This window comes from Mytilus galloprovincialis, chromosome 3 (genome assembly GCF_965363235.1).
Source record: "Mytilus galloprovincialis chromosome 3, xbMytGall1.hap1.1, whole genome shotgun sequence".
NCBI classification, from domain to species: domain Eukaryota; kingdom Metazoa; phylum Mollusca; class Bivalvia; order Mytilida; family Mytilidae; genus Mytilus; species Mytilus galloprovincialis.
Genome location: NC_134840.1, coordinates 72,098,609 through 72,117,945, shown reverse-complemented (window position 1 = coordinate 72,117,945; position 19,337 = coordinate 72,098,609). Strand labels below are relative to the sequence as shown.

Genomic DNA, 19,337 nt, shown 5'->3' with positions numbered 1-19,337 from the left:
AGAGCCCAGGTGGTCGTGTGGTCTAGCGGGACGGCTGCAGTGCAGGCGATTTGGTGTCACGATATCACAGTAGCATGGGTTCGAATCCCGGCGAGGGAAGAACCAAAAATTTGCGAAAGCAAATTTACAGATCTAACATTGTTGGGTTGATGTTTAGATGAGTTGTATATACATTATGTACACAGCCATGTATCACCATCATTGATGGCGATCCGATGGATACATCTGTTGTAGGGTTGTCACTGACTCAGACGTACTTATGAATATAATTATTTTCTGTGACTGTATCTTACATTAATTTGTAGGATCCTTTACTATAGATAATTTAGCTGATCTGTAACAATAACATCTTCATGCCTTATATATCATGTACTGTAGTACGCCGCTAGATTAAAACTGACATGGAAAGGTAACACATGGCCAGCGAAAGCTCTTTTTTGAGAGCCCAGGTGGTCGTGTGGTCTAGCGGGACGGCTGCAGTGCAGGCGATTTGGTGTCACGATATCACAGTAGCATGGGTTCGAATCCCGGCGAGGGAAGAACCAAAAATTTGCGAAAGCAAATTTACAGATCTAACATTGTTGGGTTGATGTTTAGACGAGTTGTATATACATTATGTACACAGCCATGTATCACCATCATTGATGGCGATCCGATGGATACATCTGTTGTAGGGTTGTCACTGACTCAGACGTACTTATGAATATAATTATTTTCTGTGACTGTATCTTACATTAATTTGTAGGATCCTTTACTATAGATAATTTAGCTGATCTGTAACAATAACATCTTCATGCCTTATATATCATGTACTGTAGTACGCCGCTAGATTAAAACTGACGTGGAAAGGTAACACATGGCCAGCGAAAGCTCTTTTTTGAGAGCCCAGGTGGTCGTGTGGTCTAGCGGGACGGCTGCAGTGCAGGCGATTTGGTGTCACGATATCACAGTAGCATGGGTTCGAATCCCGGCGAGGGAAGAACCAAAAATTTGCGAAAGCAAATTTACAGATCTAACATTGTTGGGTTGATGTTTAGACTTATATAGACATATGTAATTTAAAATGTTATGAAACTCTACCAAAGACTATTATTTTAATTTTGGAAGAAGTTAGTACCTTTTACTTGAAAATATTTTTTATTTTGAAACTTTGAAATAACTATGTTATTTTATGAATTTAATTGCAGACCAAGTCTATATTTGGCAATAGTGATCTGTTTGATGCAGAGGAAGATAGCAACAGTGCAGCAAGGAACAGTGGTGAGATAGTAAACATTTAATTCATAGGGTGTTCCAAGTTATATGTTAAATATAAACTTTTATAATACATTTTGTTAAGCTTTGATGCATGACACTATGCATGATTATAGTGAATTTTGTGTCAAATATGGTGTACAAGATTAATCAAAGCCATGAATGTTGTCTACTACTAGGAATTTAATTATCTCCCTTGGATAAAATATAAGTGTTTTGTTTTTTGGTTTTACTGAGATAAGTTGGGCTTACTTAAAATATTTGTATTTGATAAACAAAAATGATCATCATTCCATGAACTATTATTAAACTTTTAAATATTATTTGCTTGTAGGTGAAGACACAGCCTCTGACAGTAATAATGAGGGTGGGGATGATGAAGGTTTTGATGAATCAGCAATGGACCCCAAATTATTGAAAAAGCTTAAAATGGTAGGTTATTGATTTTAAAGTTGACCACATCTTTGCCTAGATAGAATTCCAAAAGTGAAATACTCACTTCAAGCATTGGTTATAAGTTTTCTGAATGGTTAATGAATATAAACCAGTTGATCTTATCCAATTTGTTTTCTTGAAAATGACTCGTAGTTATCATAGGTATACTGGTTAATGTAAAATGAAAATGAACAAGAAAATAGATTAAAACAGAGCAAATATTGAAGAATGATATAAAGTATTTAGTTTTAAAAGGTGTAAATATAATGCAAATATTGTAGAATGATAAAAAGTTTTTAATTTAAAAACGTGACTATGCATTTTATATCAACATTCATTGTGTAAAAATTGCCATGCAGTATTTATTTTTGGAAACCTGGATACTTATTGCACAGAACATATAGGTTGTGTCTTAATTTTATTTGTACACATTGCTTGGTTGATACAAACTGTACCTGACCTTATAGCAAGAATTTTGTCCATTTATAAATATTAATAACGTTTATATTTCATACAGGGAGCTTCCAAAAAGGCAACAATGTCAAAGAAAAAGGTTGAACAGGAAGACAAGTTAAAACTACACAGTGAAACCCAAAGACTTATTAGAGGTAGAGTTTTTTATGATGTTTGTTAAATATAGCTTTTGCAAAGAGATTTAATAAGAATCATATTTCTCCGCAAGATAGTTCAAATTACAATACTAAATTTAAAAACACACAGCAGTCATTTTTTCATTTCCTCTATAAAGTTATATTCCACCTAGATAACTGTTTTTATTATTATGAAAATACCAGCAAATTTGGAGAAATAGAAAACTTTGTATTCATAGCTCTCCAATGTTTGATATCATCTGTTTAAATCAGGTGAATGATGCTGACTCCTTGGAGCCTTAGATATTGAATTTGCCTTTATTTCAGTAAGAATTTTAATATTCATTTAAATTAAATGTATAATTTTTTTTTTTCAGAATCAAGAGTTAATATACCATACCATCAACCTGAACCTAAACGTTTACAAGACTTTCTAGCAAGAGCTTCTAATAAGCAACAACAATATAAGAATTTACGAGGGACTAGGGACTCATTGTATGTGTACTTATTAGGAGTTATCAGTCTTGACATGATAAACATAAAATTGAGAATGAAAATGGGGAATGTGTCAGAGACAACAACCCGACCATAGAACAAACAACAGCAGAAGGTCACCAACAGGTCTTCAATGCAGCGAGAAATTCCCGCACCCGAAGGCGTCATTCAGCTAGCCCCAAACAAATATATATACAGTTAACTCTCGTTGTCTCGAACTCAGTTGACTCGAAATTTCGGATGAGTCGAAGTTTTCACGTGGTCCCGAACTTTATTCCATACAAAAGTATGTAATTCGACTCCTGATGAGTCGAAATTGGATGAGTCGAAATTTCGGTTGAGTCGAACTAAATTTACGGTCCCAAGATAAACAAAAGCATTCAAAATTCATTTTTTATCTCGAACTAATACACATATGTCAAAACATGACCTCCGGGATTTAAATGGATTGAAGAGTTAATCTGACAATACACGTGTAATTAGATTTCCGGTCACTGACCACTGTATTGATTTATGACATGCTATTTCCATGAGTGTTTACCTAAGATTATCTTTTATAGAATTTTTATAAATAATTAGTGATACATTGTTAATGTTCATGAAAAAGTATTTAAAATGTTTACAAAACAATTAATTTGTGATTTACACTAATGCGCTTGGGTGTGTATAAAGTGAGGAGTATGGCTTCCGTTGATGATCACATAAAAACTACTCAAACGGCGTCTTTAATCTTGTTATATTTTCTTTTGAAAAGAAATAGTGAGATAAAACAAATTGAATAGAAATTTTCTTAAATCTCTTGTATCCGAGAATAAACAATTTTGTCAGCTATAACCGACCTGAATAACGAAACTATCGATTGGAAATTACAAAAAAAAATGTACTCTCTTGGAAAAGCCATAGGATTTTGATTTAATTGAAACAATTGAGTAAGTAAAAATAATGTCATTATAATAATAAAAGACTGTGACATACAAATACATTGATCTGAATACTAGAATATCGATCCCCTTGCCATATTCACCCGCATTTATTTTAGCTTTATCAAGCTATGCAAGAGTTGTGTCCCTTAGATTGTCGAACTTCCGCTGTTCATTTGAGTCGAACTACGTGTATCTCAAAATATTTCTCTGGTCCGGCTGACTTCGACATAACGAGAGTCGACTGTACTAGTTTAGAGATAATGAACGCCATACTAAACTCCAAATTGTACACAAGAAACTAAAATTAGAAATAATACAAGACTAATAAAGGCCAGAGGCTCCTGACTTGGGGAAAGGCGCAAAAAAGCGGCTATTTTGATAGTATTGATCCTCCTTTCTATTATTTAACACTTCACATTTTGATGTCTAAAATCATAGTAAAATTGTTCAATGTATATACAGAACACAAAATTTTACATATTGAATCAGGAACTAACAATGTCTGAACTAATTAAAACATATTAGAAAAATGCTAACAAAATAATGGCATGGTTTATGCAAAAAAAAGAAGACTATACAATATTAAATCCTGTACAGCAATGTCCAGAACTACATGCCTTACATGCAATAGATTATATAAAATTTCAGTTAATCCTTACTAGTATAACTTGATATAAATACCAGCTCTTCACTCTTAACTACTCACAGATTCATAACAAGAAATAAAACATACTATTTTTGATTTGTCTTATATATACATGTATACTTTATTTTAAATATTCAAACTATTTATTATTAATTTTCAGGAAGGCCAAAGCAGTTGAAGAAATACTTACTAAAGCTAAACTTTCATACAAGAAAGAGGATATTGCTGTTCAAAAGGATGATAATGTGATATTGTTGGATAAACCAGAAAATAGTAATGACAAGGATGCTGTTTCTACTGACAGACTTAATGAGGGAAAGTCTGATGGAGAGGAAGTATTGTCTCAAAATCAAACAGGAACTGCAGAATCAACCACGAGTCAAAAAGATGATGATTGTGACAGTCTACCAGATATAACTGATAATCAGACAAGTGATAAAATGGATGTCGACGATTCAGTAGAACAGAGTGATAGTGCTAAAACTTCTACAGATTCTATAAATAACACAGATTGTCATAAAATTGAAAGTGAAAGTAAACCGTCCAGTGATTCTTTGTGCCAGGAGTCAGTTGAAAATACTGCCAGTGATAAATTGGATAGTGAAAATAAGGAGAATGAATGCTCAGACACTGTAGATGATGACATTAAAAAATCCCCCACCAAACCTTTAAATAAAAAAATAGCAATATTAGCAGAACTATCCTCTCTTCCAAAACTAAGCGTAGGCCCAGAAGACATTTTTGATTTAGAAGTGAATAATGTACAACCTAAAAATCCTGGAGTTAATAAACTGATGGATAGATTTTTGGCACATGGAAAGAAAAAACCCAAGCATGTAAAGAAAGATGTGGAACTAAGGTAAATTCAATTCATGAAATTTTTATCACAGAACATACACAATGTATTAATTTATGTTCATTAGTATTGATTTTACAGCACTGAGCAATAAAATAAGAGGTTACAGTGGTATTTTTTTTTTGGATGACTAAAATTATAAAAAATACTGATAAAGATTTTTGAAACCACAAGGCAATTAAAAATGATGAATGTTGAAAGAGATTACATAGGTTCATAACTCTACAGGGAGAAAACTCTTACTCTAAAAATTAACTAATTGTTTTAAAACACTTTCTACTGTTTAGGAAATATTAATCTTCTCAATGATCAAAACAAGTCATTTGATCAAGTTTTTTTAAAGTGTTATATTTTTGTCAATGGGTCAAAGTAAATATTTTGTCAAAATTTATGAAAATTAAGTGTGCTGAACTAATTTTAGTCGAGGCATTTGGAACCACCTTGAAAGGAATGGAAATTACCAAACTATGAGTAGAATGAATAAACTAAATACTTATTTGTGTTTTGTCTTTTTATTTACAGTGTCATACATAAAGAGAAAACAGAAGCTAACAAAGAAGAATTAAAATTGGACAAATTTGTCTATCATGTTGAAGAGAAAGAGGATTCCATGAGTCAGTTTGATGCACCAGGTTAGTTAGTCTTTTCTAAGGTTGAAATATTTAAAACAAAAAATAGACTAGGGAACTGTAAATACTCTTAAAACTGCTTTATTTCCTCTGTACAACATTTTTTTTGGGGAGGGGATGCTGAGCTTTGATTTGTACAGTTTGTTCTTATGTTATACTGTTATACCACAGTGCCAGATTTTTGGGAGGGTTGAGCTCTCATAAATCTAACCACAGAAGAAGATGAAATGGGACAAAAACTGAAAGTTTCCAAAACTCTGTTTTGGCAACTTAATAACAGAATACAGATTAAGCAACACTACTTGTAGTATTTAATTTACAATTATATCTCCTTATTTTTGTATGAAAACAAATTCAAAATATTAACTTTGTGTATTAAATTTCAAATTTCCAGGAGCCAAACTAGTAGCATTGAAAGAGAAATTACAGCAAAAGATGAAGGTAAAGAGAGAAGAGCATAGGAAACAAAGACAGGAGATATTTGACCTTGATAATGAGGAAGGTTATGCAGATGATGGAGAAGACAAGGTGTTGGACGATGATGAAGAAATGACTGATCAGTCTGATACAGATGTAGAGGACGATCAGTTCGATGAGCAATTTGGTGAGGAGGAAGAATATGAGGGAGAGGAAGAGGACAAAAAAGAGGTAATTTTCACGCAATTTGCATAAAGGGCATTTAAGGGCTATATGTAAACTCAGGGATTGAATTTTATTTTTTGTTTGTTTGAATATATTCAAGAGCATATGTAACTTTTGGAAACATTTGAACCAGTTATATTGTGTCTTACAGAGTAAAAAAAAAATATATTGAATATTGGGGAAAATTTACAACCTACATATAACTGCAAACACCTTGTAAACAGTTTACATTGATAAGTTTAACAGATTTCAACCTGACCATTAGAGACTTTGACTCACTGTTTTTATGCCCGATTTATGGGCATTATGTTTCCTGGTCTGTTCGTTCATCCGTCTGTCCCGCTTCAAGTTAAAGTTTTTGATGAAGTTGAAGTCCATTCAACTGAAATTTAGTAAACATGTTCCCTTTGATATGATCTTTCTAATTTTTATGCCAATTTAGAGATTTTATCCCATTTTCACAGTCCACTGAACATAGAAAATTATAGTGCAGATGGAGCATCCGTGTACCTCAGACACATTCTTGTTGGTTGTAATTATTAAATTGTGTAATTTGTAGTTTAATATAAAGCATGCACCATGTTTTTACAGGAAAACCCATTCTGTGATGATGAGGCTGAGGTAGATGATGATGACGATGAGTCTGCATTCAGACTACATATGTCTGACAGTGATGACGATGGCAATGAAGGAGATGAAGAGAATGACGATGAAAATGGAAAAGATGAAAATAGTGATGATGACGATGGTATATTTTTATAAACTTTGTGTTATATTTTTAAAAAAAAAAGAAGGATTTTGATATATTAAGTCATGCCGTAATTACCCAGAGTTTTGACTTTCATTTTGCAACATTGTGGATCAACGTTACAGAACATTAAGAAGATGTCAATCAATCTTAAAAAATGTTGACTGCTGAAATTCAAAATTACAGCACATATGTTGTATAAGAAAGCAGAGAAGCAGCAATTATCAATTTTCTAGTATTTAGTATTGTTTTCCCTGTCTTGGCTCAAACCAACAACCCCTGCACATCTGGTAAGCAAACTTCGAAAATAGAGAGAGATTCATTAAATAAAAAATTAAAAAATATAAGTAAGCAACCATAATACATTATAATAAAGAAATATAACATTATCATTAAAGGAATTTCCATTTTAGATATAATAAAATCAAAGAAGCCATCTTCTCTGAAAAAGAAACCAAGAGTTCTACATATTAGTGATGATGAAGAAAGCAAACAGTCCTCAGCAACTAATGTTGAGGACAGTCAACAGTCGGCAGATATTAACAGTGATCATAGTGAGTTGTGACTTGAAATAGTAATATTAGATGGTCTATTAAATTAACAGCATGATACATTTATGTGATAATAAAATTGTTGTCATTGCTATTTTGGCGGAAGTTACCAATGCAATAAAATTCATAAACACAGAGTTTAATGATATTTGACAAACTGAAAAAGTCAATTCTAAAGAGAGAAAAAATCTGTCTGTCTGTCTGTCTGTCTGTCTGTCTGTCCTGCTTCAGGTCAAGGTAGTTTTTGATGAAGTTGAAGTCCAATCAACTTGAAACTTAGTACACATGTTACCTATGATATGATTTCCAATTTAAATGCCAAATTAGAGTTTTTATCCCGATTTCACAGTCCACTGAACATAGAAAATGATAGTGCAAGTAGGGCATCCGTGTTCCATGGACACATTCTTGTTTATTTTGCATCAATATTGTTAAACTTTTACTTATTATTGTTTTACAGATAAAGAAAATAACAAAGAACACAAATGTAATGATTCTATAGAAGAGGAAGCTTTTACACCTTTTTCCAAACATTTATCAGGATTGGACAATACCCAGGTATGATATGGATTTAACACTTATTTGGTGTTATTTCCAGCTCTATAGGTCCTCCAGCCTTTATTGTCAACCCAAAATTGGCATCTCCTTTCTTCTTTTCAAAAACTGAGTTCTCCATAATGTTCAGATATACCTTTCAAGAAAATAATTTAAAATGAGTTTCTTTATAAAGATGAAGTTACAGGTATATTATTACTGTATTCCATTAAACCCAAGATTAATAGACATTCTCTACAAAAAGTTCAGAAATAATGCTGTCTATAATTTCAATAGCACGTGAGAATTGGATATTGCATAAATATCAACTCGAGTTATCAAATTTTAATATACATGTAATAATAAACAAACCTGTGGTGAGCTAATCATTACTAATTAAGTAAAGTAATGTTACAATTACATGTTAATTTATATTATCTTGTGTTCTAGATACGGTAATCTGTTTTACTAGATAGATTAAGGCAGTCCTCCGGCAAATATGATAAACTTGATAATAATATCATTACTAGCAACTTCATTAGACTTAGCTAATATATATCAAAATCAAAACTGCAACATAGTTGTTATTCTTTTTGAGTGTTGTGTATCATTTTTTTTTATATAAAAATACAATGTAGCATAAAATCTTTTTTAAACAGCAGCCATTAAAGAAAAGCCTGTCATTGCCAATAGAAGAATCTCAGGATCTATACGGAAAGAACAGTGCTACCCAGGGAAATAACTTTTACATAGAGGAATCACAAATGTTAGATGCTGATGGGTAAGGTGGAATATAGGATGCTTTGATGACTAACTTTAACATCATTTGGTCTCTGGTGGAGAGTTGTCTCATTGACAATCATATCATGCCTTCTTGTATTTGTATTAAGACTATTAAACTAGAATAACCCCACCATATTCTGTATGTGCCTTTCTTATGTCAGGAATCTGTCATTCGGCGATTGTTGTTTATTAGTTACATATTTGTTTTTTAACAATATTTTGTATATAAATTATATTGTTAGTTTTTTTGTTTGAGTTGTTTTACATTTGTCATTTAGGGCCTTTTATAATTGACTATACAGTGTGGGCTTTGCTCATTGTTGAAAGCTATACAGTACCTATAGTTATTATTTTCTGTGTCATTTCGTCTATTGTGGAGAGTTGTCTTTACTTATCCTTTATATCAAAAGTAAACGATTTTGAACAACTTTTTTGAATTACCAACCAGATAAGCCAATTATGTACACTTCAGAAGCCACTGTATTTCTGGAAATTGGTTTGAAGAAATTTTAAGGATTTTTCATGTTGCCAACTTTTATATATGGCTACCTTTTTGTTTTAGATTTTTGAAATTTGGATCTGAAAAAAAGCCACAACAGTCAAGATCAGATTCACCAAACTTTAAAAACTTAATACAGAGCCAAGAAGATACTGGTGACATGGATGAATTGCTGGGTCTTTGCTCAGGACGATTTGGAGGTGAGTTTAATTTCCCTTTCTAATGCAATTATTTTGTATCAATGGTTCTGATTGGATGACAGTTAGCGTAAAATTTTCTATCTCCTTGTCTGTAACTAAGGAAGCCGACATTTTGAATTGCTGAATGTATTGACATGTAATTTCTACAATAATAAGCCAAGAAACTCAAATGTTGCACCTAAAAATTTTCTTTTTATCAAATTTTGATTCATTCTGAAGCGGCACAGAAACCAGAAAACGCCCGTTGTTTATGTTTGAAGCAGGAAGCATACCTATGACGTCACCTAGTGTAGGGACCAAAGAAGATAACATCTTTTCGCGGAATTTTCTTTAATGAAGATTTTACACTGAAATAATGATCGAAATTTAATTATGAACTTGTTTTGCATTAGAATAGAGATAACTGTATTGTATTTGAAGCTTTTCGGACGTCCATTGCTAGTTTTACTGTCGCAAATACCCGTTTACCTGTCATCGCTACACGTCGCCAGGTAAACTAAATTTGCGACAGTAAAACTACCGATGGACGTCCTTAAAGCTTCAAATACAATACAGTTATCTCTTAATTGGTATGTTGAGATTTGTTCAGGATCATTTGCATGCAAAATGATCTTTCCTATGGCAAATACTAGAACATTATTGATTAAATTTTGTGTTTCACCATGTGGTTACTGCCAAGTTTTGTTTGTTACCCAATTTCCAGGTACAACATGATGACTTCCTACTCGTTTAAAAAGATTTTTATAAAAGATATACACTTTCACTTATAGATGAGGAAAAAAGAACACCATCCTGCAAGAATTTGTTTGGAATGAACTCACAAGCAGCTCCTGACAGTACACAGGGAAATATGGCTGAATTATTGGGACTATGTTCAGGGAAATTTGTCTCAAAGTAAGGATATTTGTTGTGAATAATTAACATTGCATAGAATGATAAGTGTAAAGCTTTGAACATGTAAATATTTAATTGTAATGGTATACATATCTTGTATAAATGATTTTAAGTTCCAAAGTTTTTGGTCGAGGTAGTTTTTTGTCGAGCCTGCAACTTCTGTTGCAGAAAGCTCGACATAGGGATAGTGATCCAGTGGCGGCGGCGTTGGCTAACTTCTTAAAAGCTTTATATTTTAGAAGGTGGAAGACCTGGATGCTTCATACTTTGTATATAGATGCCACATGTTACGAAGTTTCCGTCAGTCACATGTCCAATGTCCTTGACCTCATTTTCATGGTTCAGTGACCACTTGAAAAAAAAAGTTCAAATTTTTTGTAATGTTGAATTCTCTCTTATTATAAATAATAGGATAACTATATTTGATATGTGCGTACCTTGAAAGGTCCTCATGTCTGTCAGACAGTTTTCACTTGACCTTGACCTCATTTCATGGATCAGTGAACAAGGTTAAGTTTTGGTGGTCAAGTCCATATCTCAGATACTATAAGCAATAGGGCTAGTATATTTGGTGTATAGAAGGACTGTAAGGTGTACATGTCCAACTGGCAGGTGTCATCTGACCTTGACCTCATTTTCATGGTTCAGTGGTTATAGTTAAATTTTTGTGTTTTGGTCTGTTTTTCTCATACTATATGCAATAGGTCTACTATATTTGTTGTATGGAATGATTGTAAGGTGTACATGTCTAGCAGGCACATGTTATGTGACCTTGACCTCATTTTCATGGTTCAGTGGTCAAAGTTAAGTTTTGGTCTTTTTATCTAATACTATATGCCATAGGTCAACTATATTTGGTGTATGGAAATATTTTATGATCTTTATGTTAGTCGCGCAGGTTTTATTTGACCGTGACCTCATTTTCACGGTTCATTGCACAGTGTTAAGTTTTTGTGTTTGGTCTATTTTTCTTAAACTATAAGTAATAGTTCAACTATATATGTTGTATAGAAGCATTGTTAGCTGTATATGTCTGTCTGGCATGGTTCATCTGACCTTGACCTCATTTTCAAGGTTCATTGGTCTTTGTTTAATTATCTTGGTTAATGTTAAGTTTATGTGACAGTTGTTATAAAGCTTAGCTTTATACTTGGGACTATCAACATAATATCAAAGATTAGTATAGAAGGCGAGACATTTCAGCGTGTGCACTCTTGTGATGAAGTTGAAACTTAGAAAACATGTTCCCTATATGATCTTTCTAATTTTAATGCCAAATTACAGTTATAAGCCCATTTTCACAGTCCAATGGATATAGAAAATGATAGTGCAGATGGGGCATCCTTGTGCTAAGGACACATCCCTGTTCAATTTTGTATCATTTTAGTTGAAATTTTGGAAATTTGTTGATTAACAGTTATAAGTTCAAGATAAATTGATGTGATTTCAAAATATACTGCGTACAAGGCCTAAATTAATATTTTGTTTGTTTCCCCAATCCCGACCCTGCCAAGCAAGGTGTGGGTAGGTAGGTAGGGAAATAATTGTATTTTTTTCCAAAAAGCTTGAACAATATCGAACGATGCAGCAAGCCTGAAAATCAGAAAGGAATAAAATAATTTTCTACTTAGTTTTGACAATAAAATTTTATGTGTAGCACTGTTTTTGCAGGGTCGGTCGGGATTGGAGAAACAAACAATATTTTATTTTAGGCCCAAATAAGGCATTGTAATTATACCTTAGCTTTAAAAAAGTGGGTGTATACTATACTGGATACTATATTTTTTTACCATGTGATGTATTCTCAGATTCATCATATAACAACTTCCTGTTTACCTAAATATTTGGGCCGGGGTATCATCAGAGAGCAGTAGCTCACAGTTTCACTTGTTTAAACTGTTTTTAATTATAGGATATATTTGCACCAAGATTTTAGTATATCAGTGCTCTTTTCTCTATTTAGTACACAAGCCACGCAGAAGAGATCTAGGATCAAACGTAAGGCTGATTTTGACGAGGACAGTAATTCATCACTACATATGGTTAGTGATACTGAGGAGGAGTTTAATGAGAGAGAAAAGGTAAATATAACTTAGTATACAAGAAGTAAGGTCTTTGTATAAGTTCATGAAGATGGGGTGACATGATTTTGAAACTTAAAACACATGATCAGTTTTTTGTAAACGTTTTATAATTATAAATCAAACAATTGTTTTGACCCAAATTTTATAGTTCACAGAACTGTCATGTGATAGTGTGAATTAAGTGCATTCCCAGGTTAAAGCTTTGGATTTAAAAAAGTTTACCATTATTAGGTTGTGGTAACATAAACTTGAAACTAAGAACACATGTACTGCAAACATTTCAGATTTTAGGGAAAATTACAATTTTAGATTTAAGGGAAATTTGAATGTTTTATTTTGTTTGCATGTGATTTAAGTGTTAGATTTTACCAGTGAGGTTAGTATTCATACCAAATACTATGCCTCATACAATATGATATAACTTTCATGCCTATCCATCCATCAGTCCTAAATTTTCTTGTTGTCTCCCTTCAATACTTTTCAATCCCCTTCAATTTGTATGAAAGCTTTAATATATCAAAACCATGGATGATTTTAAAAAAAAGTTATTGTAGTAATAAACTTATGATATTTTACCACACATAGATTAATCATGAAATACACTCATTTTTTTTTACTGAATGTCCATCTATTTTACATTTAAGAAAACCTTCAGTGATGATGAGCCAGATAATGAAGATAATGATACTAATTCAGTTCACTCAGAAGAAAACATTCGCCCATTTCAAGGACTGGTATCTGGAAAGACTGGGTAATTATGTTTCAAAGATGAAAAACCTTTTACAACAAGGATATGGCATATTTGTATGCTGTAGATGTTCTTCTTAATAATTTATATCAAGTGAAATATATTACATACATGCTCATTTTGAAGGGTTGCAAAAAAAAGGAATATATTGTATGATTGCCATAGACATAATTATTTGTAGAGGACAAGAAAGATAAGAAAGTGAATATTTACACATATATTCCCCTTCCAAATACATTATAACATCTGTAAGCTACTGTCACCGGAATCATAGCTATGCTCCAAAAGAGGAGCAATACTGGTTATCTTTGGTTTTTGTCTGTCAGAAACATTTCTTTCACATTTTTCTGCAATTACAAGACAAAGCTTGACACATGGCACAAAGCTTCATTTAGTTATGCTGTACATTGTGACAAATTTTCAGATATTTTTTCATGCACTTCAATTTAAGTCAACAATATTGAGAGTTAAGTGTGTATTGCTAGCCATACATCTTGTTAGTTGCATTATCAATGGAATGTGAATTGATATTGTATTTTATTCTTTTCATTGTAGAAAAATCAGGAAAGAGTTTGTTGATGAGGAAGCAGAATTGTCGGGTATTTACAGCACACATATTGTGAATCTTATATGTGTAAAAAAAAAACACACACAAAAAGAAGCACACAATAGATAAAAATGCAAAATTAAAAAAAGCAACTTTTTCTTTAAGGCTATTTCTTTATCATAGATCAATATTTCATACATTCAGCACATGAAACATTAAGTGAATTTGATTTTATTATCTGTTAATTCCTTCATGTCAAACAACAAATATTTCTAGCATATTATGGATGAGAATAATGAACCAAAATGTTAAGTTGAAGGATCTGAAATGTTGGTACATTCAAATTTGTCATGGATTTTTTTGAAAAGAGACTAGCTTAAAATATTTTTGATTATGTAGAAATAGTGAGCTTAAAAATCTGCAAATTATTTACACTTTTTTTGTGGGAATTGACAAAAGTCACCCATCTTTTGTGAACAGTGTATATAGCCCTGTAAATTTCTTCTGGTTGCTGTGTCTTTGACAAACCTAACTTGATCTTGGTAATGAGATGTCATGTATGTGGCTAAAAATATGATAGTGTTGGGAATGTATGTATTGATAATTTGTTCATTGTAATATGTTTAGGTAGTGAATATGACAGTGACGAGAACATAGATCTAGCTGAGGAAGATGATATCATGGAGGCAGAATTAGGAGATGCTGATGTTACTGCCACAGAAGATGAACTTAGGGACCAAGTTGGTCGAGCTCATTTGTAAGTTTAAACATTCAAAGAATCTTTGTTTTAATATCATTTAGGCAGCCTTGAAATTTAATGGTCAAAGTATACTTAAGTTTTTAAGTTATAGGACACAATATACTGATATATGCTATAATATGCAATAGTCGAAAGATAAGTAAAAAGTCTTTCAGTTATGGGACATAATATTTAGGCATTTATAAGAATATAGGGTCAAAAGATTTTAGAGTCTTTCAGTTAGTGGACAAAATATTTAGGCAATCCTCAGTTTGATGGTCAAAAGAAACTTAAAGTGTTTCAGTTAATCAACATGATTTTGGGATTTGAAAATAAAATTTGATGATTGGACTCTTAAAATAACAGTATACGCCTAATATAATATTGTCTTAATAGACAATCTTTCTATGAATTAACTATAAAGTGATCTACATTATTTTCATCAAGAATTATTTTTTTTATGAGATGTCATATTGTTTATTATATTTGGTAGGAAACAATTGATAGATGATGACAAACGTGAATTAATGAGATTCCAGGAAATGTACCTCCCTGATGGAGATTTACACTCGGACGCTGGCAGACTGAGGAGGTTTAAGTGGAGTGGAATTGGTAAATATTAATATCTTATTCTTACAGACTTGTTTTTTAGAGTGGAAAAACTACATAGTTTGTGCTAAGTATTTGCTCTGATAATTTTTCAATCTTTACAAGTTTACTTGGTGAATTTTGGGTGTAATTTTCCTGTTTATTGGTGATATTATTGTCATATTTGAGACAGCTGAAAAAGAGTGTCTTTATTTCTGCACATATCCAAAAGTTTTATTTTTCATGCCCCTGATACAGTGGATGGGCATTAAGTGTTACTATCGTCCCACAATTAGTTTCCTTTCAATTTGGGTTGCATCACTCTTTCCGTTCTAGAGTCATGTCCCATTTTATTTTATATGCAAGTGTAGACATCATGGACACATTTTTCATTTATTAACTTTAAACTTTATTTACTTCACACAGTGAAAATCTGTCTTTACTTTTAAAAATTTAAGTATACAAATCTGTGGTTCAGCCAGGTTACCCATGAAATCCACTCAAAATGGAACCCCTCAAATATTGATGAATGCACAATTAACCTTCTTTTTCTCCCATCAGATGATGACACACAGCAGGATATGTTTTATGATCAGTCTGATGAAGAGAAAGAAGACGAGGAAGGAGAAGAGGCAAAATGGAGAAAAGATAGATTTGAGAGAGAAAAATGGCTTCAAGAACAGCAGATGGTCAGTACCGAAGATTATTCACGAATTCAAAATTTAAATGCGAATTGATCATTGTAAAAATACACGACCAGATTGTAATGTGCGGAAAAATTAATGAAATTTCTGTTCAAATTCTAGGAAAATTCTAATCTTGGACAACCCATGTAATGCCAGGTTTATAAATGTACTTCATCATGATCATGTTCAGTTATATAGAGAAGTACTTCCTTCCAAAATTTATTTTTTATTGATTGTGGTTCTCATATTCTGTTGCCTTATTACAACTGTATAATAAAGGTTGAAGAAATAATATACTAATAATTTTAGGAGAATGAAAAGGGTGAAGATGAAGATAGCCAGTTTTTGAAATTGGGAAAAGTATTTTTAAAGAGAAGAGGTATGTAGTGTGATCCTTCAAAAATGTTTTTTTTTTTTTTAAAGAATAAGACAAATATGAAGAAAAGATAATCATTAGTTGCAAAAAAAGGACTATACTATGAAATGTTTAAACAAAAATAAGGTTTTTAGGGCAGAGATACTTTCTTTTTTTCAGTAGAATGTAAAAAAATCTTTGTTCAAGTGAAGATATTTGCCATTATTACATTCATCCTAAAGCAAAAACTAAGTTCACCATAATTTAAACCTATCTTAAAAAAAATGTAAAAGTAATAATTTATTTTAAGACTATGGATAGTTTGACATAGAAAGTTATTTTTGACAGGGAAATTGAACTTTTGTTTGTGCTTGAAGTTATGTTTGATTTTTGAAGTTTAGAATTCTATGTGTAAGGCCACACCAATTTAATTTCTTGTTCTACGGATTTTTGGACTCCAAAAATTGGGGCGAGCGAGCGATTTGAAAATTTTAATAAAAAAATATTTATTTTGCAAATTTTTGAGGCGAAGCTTGAAAAGTAAAGGCGAGCAATTATATTTTTTTTTTGTAAACATAAAATAATAGGTTTTGACAATATTAAAACTTGATTTATCACTTGTACTTTGACATTTCTTTAATTTATGAAGTATTTTTCCCTGTTCACCAATAAATAATTGAATAATTAGATTTGGCATATGTATGTGTGCCACTTAATGAGACAATTCTCCATCCAAGTCATAATTAGGTTGGGAACAGCCCCTCAATTTTATAAATATCCTTTTTATGAGGGGTCAATATAAGGTACAATATATTTTTTTGTAAATAAAACTTTTTAGTACAAAAGAGCTCATATTTTCCCAAAGAACTGTATATCTATCTGGTATTAAATGGTCAAAACATGCCCAAGAATTTTGTAATATTCCTGGACTTAACACAATGTTAACACATTTACTTTAATATTATTCAAAATAAATAATATAAATAATTCTCTTTAAGAATCATAGTAATGTTGTTTAAAATTATTTAAATATGATGTATTTCTCCTCTCTTTTAGTTAATTTTTTTAAGTTCTTCAAAGGATTTGTATAGTAACACTATGCCAATCCTTGGTATTTCTTCAAGTTTCTTTTTACAACAGTAAAATGACCCCATATGTGCCCTTCTGAGGGACAATAGCAAATACAGGTCATAGTACGTACAGCAGAGCTTTGACCCAGACCAAACAGCAAGCTATAAGGGACCCCAAAATTATAAGTGTACACAATTCGAACAGGAAAACCAACGATCTAATTTATATATATACAAACGGGAAAATACCAAATAATATTTATGAACATCAAAGAGGGACGAAAGATACCAAAGGGACAGTCAAACTCATAAATCTAAAACAAACTGACAACGCCATGGCTAAAAATGAAAAAGGCAAACAGAAAAACAATAGTACACACGACACAACATAGAAAACTAAAGAATAAACAACACGAATCCCACCAAAACCTAGGGGTGATCTCAGGTGCTCCGGAAGGGTAAGCAGATCCTGCTCCACATGTGGCACCCGTCGTGTTGCTTATGTGATTACAAATCCGGTAAATAGTCTTAATTCGGTAGGTCATATTCATGAAAGGGAAGGGGATTGTAGTTACAACATAAGGAACATATCCGATATCATTTGACGATATCTAACTGCTGAACAACAGGCCCCTGAATCAATCAGGACAGGTGCATAAACATGCAGGGGGTATGGATAGTTTTGTATCGCCAGCATATTGCAGTTGAAGGCATTTCTTTCCGAAGTTCTTTGAAGTTTATTTCTAACAACGAACATATTTTGAGAGGGAATCTAAGTAAGGGGGAAGGAAACCAATGTTTTGTTCTGTACAGGTATTTTCTTCTGTTTTCTAATATATCGGAGCACTCCCATTTGGGATAAATGGGTTTCATGCTGAATCAAATATTATCACAGACATTGACACAGTGTACTTGGGTGCTTATATGTTTAAATCGTTATAAATACATGTTAGATTGTGATTATAAAAACAAGTGCAAATATCTGTTTATATTATTTACAAAAAAAAAACGGTGTGGGAAATGGACACGATTACATTTCTGGATGCGGGAAGTTGGAATATAAAAAAAATATAAAAATTCTGCTTTGAAAAAAAAAGGTGCGGGCGAGTCCGTCGAACAAGGAATTAAATTGGTGTGGCCTAACAAGATTTTATATCAAAGCAAGGTATTATTTTGTCCTGATAATTTAGTCAGAGTTGTACCCCTTTAACAGTTGCAGTAAAAATATATATGACTGACAGTTATGTGCTTCCTTTACAGATTCTGATTCTACTTTGTTAAAGAAACCAGAACCTGTTCCTGCCAAAACAGGGAAACAGTCCACAGCTTTACCTGTCCCAAAATTATCATCTGTAAGTATTCAGTATATCTTTAAACCATTTCTTTGTGTTATTTGCTCTTTTAAAATGCTTGTTTATTCTATATGCAAGGTATACACATGCTTGCTATGAGTTTGTTTTAAAAGTTTTTCATAATTTCACATGAACACATATTACCTATACTTGAATTCATAAAATCATAATTCAGTGGAAGAAAGATATGAAGCAAATGAGCATGAACATTTCCAATATATATGAAAACCTATTTATCAGAGAAACAGCCAAAATTATTAAATTTAGATTCCTACAATGTATGTGCAGTTAAAAATCATATTGATATAGGAAGATGTGGTGTGAGTGCCAATGAGACACCTCTCCATCCAATAGATATAGGAAGATGTGGTGTGAGTGCCAATGAGACACCTCTCCATCCAATAGATATAGGAAGATGTGGTGTGAGTGCCAATGAGACACCTCTCCATCCAAATAGATATAGGAAGATGTGGTGTGAGTGCCAATGAG

General features: G+C 32.3%; 1 protein-coding gene across 2 annotated transcripts in view; it reads left to right on the top strand.

Moving 5' to 3' along the window:
• The window catches only part of LOC143068853 (claspin-like), a 39,961-nt gene that overhangs the window by 12,640 nt on the left and 7,984 nt on the right, over positions 1 to 19,337 (top strand). The window contains exons 10-30 of one of the 2 annotated variants that reach the window (XM_076243194.1): positions 1,188 to 1,260; positions 1,589 to 1,686; positions 2,207 to 2,297; positions 2,657 to 2,774; positions 4,504 to 5,202; positions 5,722 to 5,831; positions 6,223 to 6,476; positions 7,062 to 7,218; positions 7,632 to 7,772; positions 8,230 to 8,327; positions 8,966 to 9,084; positions 9,649 to 9,785; positions 10,556 to 10,679; positions 12,643 to 12,760; positions 13,408 to 13,514; positions 14,067 to 14,110; positions 14,686 to 14,815; positions 15,291 to 15,409; positions 15,947 to 16,074; positions 16,381 to 16,450; positions 18,757 to 18,848. In XM_076243194.1, the coding sequence (XP_076099309.1) occupies positions 1,188 to 1,260; positions 1,589 to 1,686; positions 2,207 to 2,297; positions 2,657 to 2,774; positions 4,504 to 5,202; positions 5,722 to 5,831; positions 6,223 to 6,476; positions 7,062 to 7,218; positions 7,632 to 7,772; positions 8,230 to 8,327; positions 8,966 to 9,084; positions 9,649 to 9,785; positions 10,556 to 10,679; positions 12,643 to 12,760; positions 13,408 to 13,514; positions 14,067 to 14,110; positions 14,686 to 14,815; positions 15,291 to 15,409; positions 15,947 to 16,074; positions 16,381 to 16,450; positions 18,757 to 18,848 (3,027 nt within the window). Of the gene's footprint in view, positions 1 to 1,187; positions 1,261 to 1,588; positions 1,687 to 2,206; positions 2,298 to 2,656; positions 2,775 to 4,503; positions 5,203 to 5,721; positions 5,832 to 6,222; positions 6,477 to 7,061; positions 7,219 to 7,631; positions 7,773 to 8,229; positions 8,328 to 8,962; positions 9,085 to 9,648; positions 9,786 to 10,555; positions 10,680 to 12,642; positions 12,761 to 13,407; positions 13,515 to 14,066; positions 14,111 to 14,685; positions 14,816 to 15,290; positions 15,410 to 15,946; positions 16,075 to 16,380; positions 16,451 to 18,756; positions 18,849 to 19,337 lie in introns of both variants that reach the window. The other variant, XM_076243193.1, reaches the window with a different exon arrangement.